Here is an 8,990-nt window from a genome sequence, read left to right on the forward strand (position 1 = left end):
GGCCCAGAAACAAAGCCTTTCCTGGGCCGAGGTGTTTACACCTCCCCAGGCCAGGAAGAGCCATCTGTGGCAGGGGAGCTTCAAATGCCTGGCATCCTTTGTAATGCGACCCCTAGCCTCTCCTCCTATCGGGAGCAGGCCCTCTTCCTGTCTCCCCTCCTCTTTCTGCGGGAAGACAGGCGAGAAAAACAAGCCCCCCCCCCACCCCCTTCAAGAAGGTGTGCCCACCTCTGCTTTCTCCACCCTTCAGGTGGGGAGGCGAGATGAAGCCCACTCTTCAGTGCCTGCCATCTTCCAGATGGCAGGCACTCCCTAATCAGGATTAGGGATTGTGCTCACTCCCCCACGTGTGGTGAGAACACCAAGGTGTAGTCACCCTAGGGTCAGTAGCTCATTGGGTGCTGACCTTGAGACCCCTAAAACGTCCCCTAAATACAGTATTTAGGGGGCAGCCCTGAACTAAGAAGGCAGATTCCCGCATCCTAAGAAGAAAAAGGACGAAAGAAGATGCCCAGCAGAGGAGACGGCAGAGAACAACTGAATTGTCCCCAGCCCTACCGGCCCGTCTGCAGTTTCCTGAGATCCTGCGCCAAAAATAGTCTTGTCCTGCAACCAGCGACCTCCTGAACCCCTGGGATGACTGACTGCCTTCAACAAAGACTGGATCTCCTGTAAACAGCAGTTCTGTTCAGAAGAAACCCCAAAGAAAAACTCCAAGCCTGCTGAGGAAAAAGAAACCAGAGACCTGGAACCACCACTGCACCCATCGCCTACAGCCCGAGTACGAGTGGCCCACCAGTCCCAGCGAGGTCCCACAGCACTCCAGAATCCGATACCACCATGGGTTGACCCCCCCAGGACTCCCCGACGTCGCCTACAGCCTCAGCAGGGAGACCCACCCCAATTGCGATGCCTGGTAAGGTGAAATCTGACCTCAAAAGACACCCCTATATCCAGCCGCCCTGGAGAACAGAACCTTAGGTGCACTTATGTCCCAAGCCATCCAACTTACTTGCCCAGCTGTTGGTTCCACCTGGAAGTCTTCCTGGACCGAGCCTGCAGCTGAAAACCAAAACCGAAAATCCCCATTGAAAACATAAGGGCACCAGGCGCCAAACCAACACCCTGCAATCAGCCGCCCCTGCGCCACTGCGGGTGCACTTTTATGTGCTAAACAGGATCTCCTTTTTCCCTGAGCCTAACACCAGGAGCTTGGCTCCCACAACCTTGTGGCCTGCTCGCCAGCAGCCACCACCAACCACAAGCCCCCTATCCCTCATTAGATAACATTGGGCCTCAGCACTCTGCACTCGGCCGCCCTAGTGCTGCTGAGGGTGTAACGAGAGTGCATCCTTGACCCTGGGGGACCCCTAAGTCTACCCCCAGGACCTCAACTCCCACTACCAAATACTTACCTCAAAACCGATAACACTATTTTCCACCGTAGGATAACATTGACTGTTTTTCTTGGAAAACTTTTCAAGTGTGGAGTTTGTAAACCTAAAGAAATTCTTTAAAATTGTACTATTTAATCAAAACAATGTTACCTACCTGTTTACAGGAAATGTCCCAGAGTAGTATCCAGGTATAGTACTCTGAGTAAGAAAAGTATTCTAAAAAGTAACTTACCTGGTATTTTACTGAAAAAGCCCATTCAAGTACTATGTACTGTATTTACAAAGTATTGCATTTCTCTGCAACCATACTGTAAGTCAAAACAAAGTGCATATACAATTCAAACTGTTTACAAACTGCATTACTACTGTAAAGTATGTATTGCTTAACTATGCCAGGCTTGCTTGGTTCTAGAAAATAAAATAACTAAAAGAATATCTTTATTAAAAAATAATTGGTCTGAAGTTCAATCCTTGAGTGTGTGAATTCATTTGCTGACTGAGTGTGTACAACAAATGCTTAACACTGTCCTCTGATACTGCCTTACTGCTCGACCACACTACCACAAATCGAGAGTAAGGTGCTATCTAACTTTACCTCTGGCTACCTGTGGGTTCCACTGGATTCTGTGCACACTAGACCTCACTTTGGTATTGTATATACAGAGCCAGATTCCTACACCATCACTTCCCTAGGGCGTGTCAGTGAAATATACATTCTTACTGTGGAACAGGGTTCTCCCAAGTCGGTCCTGGAGGGCCTGATCCATGCCAGATTTTTAAGATAACTACATTTATCAAAATAGGGATATGGTACAAATCTGGCATAGATCCGGCCCTCCGTTCTGACTTTGGAGAACCCTGCTCTAGAAGAACCTTTGTTCCAGGTGCATCCCAATAGGTTAGTCCTTGGAACCTACCCCCAGATTCCTACCAAAAGTGGTTTCTAGTTTTTATCTCAACCAAACAATAGAACACCCAGTGTTCTTTCCACATCCAGTCAGTAGCAGAGTGCGCCCTGCATACTTTGGATGTCAAGAGAGCTCCTATATTATACATTGACAGGACAAACTCCTTCCACAAGACACAACAGTTGTTTGTATCTTTATCCAAACCACATAAGGGGCATGCTCCAGCGGTTGCACGCTTGCTTGTGAAGTTTATACATCCCTGTTATGCTCAGGGAAAAGACCTCTACCCATACTTCCCAGACCCCACTCCACACACAAGAAATGGGCTACTATGGCTTTTCTAGGTAATAATCCTATAGCTGGCATCTGTAAATCGGCAACATGATAGACCCCACAAATGTTCACCAATTACTACTGTGTACATGTTTTGGCTTGGTAGCAAACTACTGTTGGTCAGGCTGTCCTTTGTACTCTTTTCCAGTTGTCTGCAACATCCTCAGACTAATCCACCGCAGTTGGGTGGGTTGCTTTACAGTGTATACACAGCATGTGTATCTGCAGCCATACATGCCACAAACCGAAAAGGTTACCCTGCAAGCATCTGTGTGTGGCATGTAGTGCTGTAGGTACACATACACCTACCCTTCTTCCCGTAGGCGGCTTTGATTTTTGTTGATGGTGTGACTTTTCTCGTAAGAATGACTTTGCATGAAGATCTCTGCTCTATCTCTATGCTCCATCTAGATCCTCACTCTTCATGCAAGAACAGTAGTTTGACAGTGGAGCTGATGCCCATTCGCATTACTAGCAATAGGTAGAGTCACTATACTGCATGACTCTAAAAGACTTCTTCGGAAAAAAAACTACAGTAGATGGCAGGAGTATGCACAGCATGTGAAGCTACAGAAGAACATGCCATGCACAGATGCTTACATAATTCTCATCTAAAAGCAATTTTCTGTCAAATGTCCATTTGCCGATACACTTGACCGTACCTGGTCCTTTGAGCTCCAACACTAAAGGATTGTGATCAGAAAAAAACCTTTTGGTACCCTTCTAATTTCTGCTTTAGCCACCAACTCCGCAGACATCAAAATATAGTCCAGACAGACATATTTCTGATGAGGGAATGAACAAAAAGTATAACCAGATCAGAGGGGTTATTCGTTCCCCAGATATCTAAAAGCCCATGGCTTTCCTTCAGTTGGATGGATTATTGCCCTCATTAACTGCAGCTTCCTCCCCAGATATCTAGTTATTCTCTGATCCACATCCCGCTTCCAGGTTGATATTAAAATTCCGACAGACTATCCGTGGGATTGGCTACCCAGTGAGCTCAATTGTCAGTTTCTCACATATTCTTGCCACATCCAAATTCAAACCATAAATCATCATACAGTAAATCTAGACTCAATCGCCTGGCATTCAACAATTGCCCATCGGCCAAGTTTATCCACAAACTTCCCTTTCGACACAATCAAACCTCTCTTCACTAATATCGATGCCTACCTGGTAGTAACACTTTGAGAGGTACTCAGCGCCAGGGAAGATCAGTCTCCTGCTCACAGATTATATCCGGCCCCCAAACTTTTAAGTATTTCTGCCACTCTTAACCTTTTAGTCCTATCATTCAGCCTGCAGACATTTATTGTGCAAATACTAAGTTTATCCCTGTGCATAAAAAATAAAATACAGCTCATCCAGAGCAGTCAGCCGCCTGTGGAAATCAATTCTGACACTCCAAAATTACATTGCCATTATATTGCACATGAATATGGTTATACTTCTTTTAATCTCTTGCCACTCCCTTTCCCCCACCACACCCTACCGTTCCCTGCCCCCAGCGGGCGAGGTCAGGCAGGAATGAAGGCAGAGGCGAGGAAAAAGAAGGAATCAGGGGTGAAAGTAGACCCAGCATTATCAGTTTCTCTGCAAGTATCCCCATCCCCAATCGATTATGGGCCTCCTGAGAGTGCCGCTTGAAGGGGAAATGCAGTCTACAGAGAGCCCGAAATTTTTAAGGCAATCCTGGCTAGCAAGGACCAGCTGTGGACCTAGGAAGGGCCTGATCAGAGAAGGGAGAACCACAAAGGGCAGGATGGCAGTACCAAAGCTCCTCAGGCCATGAAGCAGACAATATATGCTTTAGAGGTAATGCACAGCCCTTCCAATGTTGCCATACCTGGAAGCCTAAGACAGTGGGTCATTGAACTGGCCCATGAAGGACACCATGGTATTGGAGCCACAAAAAGAGCCTTAGGAAATCAACTGTAGTTCCATCCGCTAGATGAGCCAGTCGAGTAGGAACTCAAAACCTGCCACATTTGCGTTTCCTCCAAGGTAACGCAGCACTCAGTTACAATGTCTGACCTTCCTGCCCATGCTTGGCAGAGGGTTGCAGTTTACTTTTTTGGTTCTTTAGGAAATGGACACCATCTCACGGTAGTCATAGACGAATATTCACGTTTTACTTTGATGAAAAACCTATCTTCAACAACCCATGACAAAGTCATAGAACGACTTGTTGACATCTTTGCTATATGGGTCATTCCAGAAATCCTCAAATCTGATAACGGACCGCCCTTTAATGACAAAAGGTTCAAACAATTTCTTGTCTGACTCAACGTCAAAGACAAAAAGAGTACACCCCTCTGGGTCCAGGTCAATTGTGTGGTTGAACGATTCATGGGCTTCCTCGAGAGTCATTCAGCGAGCAGCCATGGAGGGAATCTATCTAAACCACACCCTGTGCCAGACCCTTTGAAGTTATCAATCAGCCTCTCACTCCACAACTTGTGAGAGTAGAGCCACCTTGCTATTTGGGAAAGCCATCCCAACAAAGCTACCTTAATGGACCCTGTATCAATCAGTGAATGCTGACGGAGTTCGAGACACCGGCACCACTCGGAAAAGGAAAATGAAAATGTATGCAGATCAGTGTCTCTATGCCCAGGAGGCAGTCTTTGACAAAGGAGACTGGGTACTGGTTAATCAGAGACGAATATGAAAAACAGACACTCCTTTTGCACTGATCCATTACAGTTTGTGGCTTTCAAGGGACATATGGTGACAGCAAATAGTCCTGGACAATCTATCACTTGGGATGCATCACATTTTAAACACCTACCATCACACTTGTCGAGTCCTGAAACCATACATGAGGCAACCCCGCCAGTAGGTCCAACTCAAGTGCCTATGTCACGATAGCCCGTTTAGGGTGGAGCTAGATCATATTAGATCACCCGAGCTGACGGACAATTGCGAGCATCTTGTCGACTAATCGAGGAAATGTGATTTAGGTGACGCCATTTTTTCTTTAACAAAGGGGGAGATGTAACATATAGATATTATGCGCTCTAGGAACCTTGTGATTCTGGGCGGACTCTGGAGAGGAAACACTTCATATGCTGGGAAGTGGTAGGGTGTGGTTAATTTGACGTATGATGCACTGCACAGTGTGTGAGTGTATGCTGAGGAATAAAATAATGCTTGATATCAGCTCTTATGTGACATAATTCATCTGCTTGCTCCTGTGCTGGGTAAAACGCTACAACTCTTGAATGTATGAAGTTGATATGTACTACAGTACAGTAGTTGTATTTGCAAACAATACACTGACAGTCTGGAAACTTTAAATACAGCTTAATTACATTTATCACTGTAGGCTGCCTATTTATGTCTTTTTTTTTTTCTTCTAGGTATTACTTCAAAAAGGTCAGCAATGAGTTTGACTGCGGTGTGGTGTTCGAAGAAGTGAGAGAGGATGATGCAATTCTTCCTATTTTTGATGAGAAAATCATCGGGAAGGTAGAAAAGATTGATTAAATCCAAAAGATGACAGACTTTGGTCGACCCATGAAGGAGGAGTACAGAGAAAGATTGTTTGCGGACAGTAGGAATCCGTATCACCACGACGTTACCACCTGGAGACGTTCTTTTCGGCAAACAGGCGTTATAATCACTTGCAGGTGGTGGTGTGGAAAAGAGCGAGGAAGCAGTTAAGAGACTGAATGGTAGCATGGCCAGAAGAATGTCTTTCTCAGCTTCCTCTACTCGAGGACTTTGTTCCAATGACTTTATCACCACATGGAGATTTCTTTCATCAATGATCCAAACGCAGAAAGCCTTCTAACACTGAAACTTGAGTGTATTGTCACGTTCTTTGTACATTTGAATTAGGGACTGTAATATATCCTTGTTTACTAAATCTCCTATTTTTGATATAATAAAAGGAGGAATATTTACAAATGAAATAGTGCTCTTATGTAAAGATCTAGAACCAAGGTGTAGGTTGTTATCCGCGCACCAAATGTGTACAGCCAATTTGTGACAGATAGGGTTGGCCTTTTCTTTCAAATTTTTATTATGTTCTCCAGCTGCTCAAATTCCCAATTATTGACTGAATAGCTCTAATATTTTGTTCTGTTGCTGTGTTTTTAGACAGAGCTGTTTTTCTTTGCAATAGGTACTTCGATTTTTTATGTAACATCCACAATTTAGCAACCCCTTCGCAACCCTAGCCTTAGCTGTTTGCTTTTGGGCAACCAGGCATTGTGCCCACACCGCAGGGTCTCCAGGCTCTAAGTGCACTACATTAAAAGTTAGGAGTAGAGCCAGAACTTCCAGCGTGGTCTACTTGCTAGTGTAGCAATGCGGTGATATATAAAAATATATATATTTTTTGCTCATGCTTTTTTCTTTTAAAATTACTGTTTCTGACCATTCTCCCTCATAGGCCGTGCTGACTACTTTTGGTCATTTTTAGGCTTCCAGATGTGTAAACACTTGGAGAAAAGTATTCTTCTAGGCTTGTGGGAGCTCACGTGAGATACTTGAACCACGAGAGTCACCTGGCGAACACATGGGAGCAGTTCAGCTCTAGGTGCCCTTCAAGTCACATGCCTTTTGTCATCAACATGTGTGGTTGTGTAAACACAGGCTCTAGTGTTGGCCAGAACTTTTTTAGAATCCCAGACTTAAGGGACAATTCACATTCTTCGTTTTTATTTTCACTCCTGATATATAAGATTTCTTGTTAAAACTCTGGAAATACCACACCTGTTATCTTGTAATTTATGTACCACCTTGAACGTCCTTTTAACATGAACCACTGTTACTTATTTATCTTGGGTCAAACTGCCTTTGAAAAGTCGAGTTCCTAAGTGAAAGAAGCCAGAATCCCTGAAATTGAAAGCAGTTGCATCCTACTAAACTTAGTAAATAATTTGATAGTCGCTGAGTCACTCAGACGATCCTCCTCCTTTTGTGAGATTTATTAGTGTGAGGGCAATTTCACATCAGTTTTGCTGCAACCTGCATTACTTTGGGAATGAATGAGCCGTGTGCAGTACGTTGTCTATGAACAGCTATTTCTGGTCTCCTGGAAAGAATACCTCCGCTTGCACTGCTAGTCAGAAGTGTCAGCTCAACTGTTTAATTCCAGTGACTCTTTTATGACTTTACCTTTGCCTCGGATATTTTTCTTTTCACATATCCTTGTCGAGGAGGATTGGCGCAGGATGAATACTTCAATAATACTGCCGGATTCACTGAAACAAAGCACACTTCACTGATATACAACTACCAGCATGTTAAGCTTCCTTGTAGTCGATGTCATCATAGTTTGCTTTTATTGAAACCGCCTTCGTCAAAAATGTGTTGTTTTGGGAAAGTACACTGTTGAAAGTCCCTTAAATGCAAAATCATGTTGGTGCAACCACTGTTACCAGCAGTAGTGGGTGTTGTTCTCTAACCTGCGTTAGAAAGTACATAGCCAAACTTGCTGTTCTTATAGGCAGGCACAGTTCACTGCTGTAGATTTGTGGGCCACTCACATCACGCGTTCCTGTTTTTTTAGTTTCATTTGTGTCCTTTATTCTAAACTTTTGAAGTGCTAACTGCAGAGTGGAGGGAGCGACTAGAGTGCAGACAAAATAGCGGGGAGGGTCCTGTGAGGGAAGAAGACGGCAAGTTGTTTGTCTTCCAGTCCTGCACCCATTAGACATACTTTATTGTCACCAACAAGTCAGTCTAATGGGCGTAAGTGTCATTTCTATTCTTACAAGGTGCAGTCGGGGTGATTCTATCTCTTCATGTACCACACCTTTCCAATGTGAGAGGAGGATATACTGAGCATGCTGTATCATTATGCAAAAAGAACAATTGATGGACAGAATGCAGAACAATGTCATATATTCACCCCAGTTCAGAGATCTGGGCCTAAATCCATCGTTTTTTTGCTCACCATGCAATTGCAGTTTGGACCCAGCCATATGTAAATCAGTCTTGACCCTGCGCCCAATGGGAACAGTCCAGCCCTAACTGCCTGGCCAGGTCCTTCCTGGACTGGAAACAGGCATCCTAGGACCAGTTTCGGACTTTCAGCCCTCATCAACCAGGATAGCTTAACTCCAGTGGCATGGAGAGGACGGGACCCACGTCTGGGCATACCCACCCCACTCGGGTGACAAATGCAAAAAGAACAATTGATGGACCGAATGCAGAACAATGTCATACATTCACCCCAGTACAGAGATCTGGGCCTAAATCCATTGTTTTTTTGCTCACCATGCATTTCCAGTTTGGACCCAGCCATTTGCAAATCAGTTTTGACCCTGCGCCCTAGGGGAACAGTCCAGCCCGAACTGCCAGGCCAGGTCCTCCCTGGACTGGAAACAAGCATCTT

The 8,990-nt window shown here is 44.8% G+C and overlaps 1 protein-coding gene across 2 annotated transcripts in view; it reads left to right on the top strand.

The window, feature by feature from the left end:
• The window catches only part of AXIN1 (axin 1), a 261,999-nt gene extending 255,446 nt beyond the window's left edge, over window positions 1-6,553 (top strand). For both annotated transcript variants that reach the window (XM_086941337.1, XM_086941338.1), the window contains one exon: window positions 6,004-6,553. In XM_086941337.1, coding sequence (XP_086797463.1) covers window positions 6,004-6,130 — 127 coding nt within the window. In that variant the 3' untranslated portion in view covers window positions 6,131-6,553. The remainder of the gene's footprint in view (window positions 1-6,003) is intronic.
• Window positions 6,554-8,990: the final 2,437 nt, after the last annotated feature.

Source organism: Lissotriton vulgaris, chromosome 10 (assembly GCF_964263255.1).
Source record: "Lissotriton vulgaris chromosome 10, aLisVul1.2, whole genome shotgun sequence".
Taxonomy (NCBI): Eukaryota; Metazoa; Chordata; class Amphibia; order Caudata; family Salamandridae; genus Lissotriton; species Lissotriton vulgaris.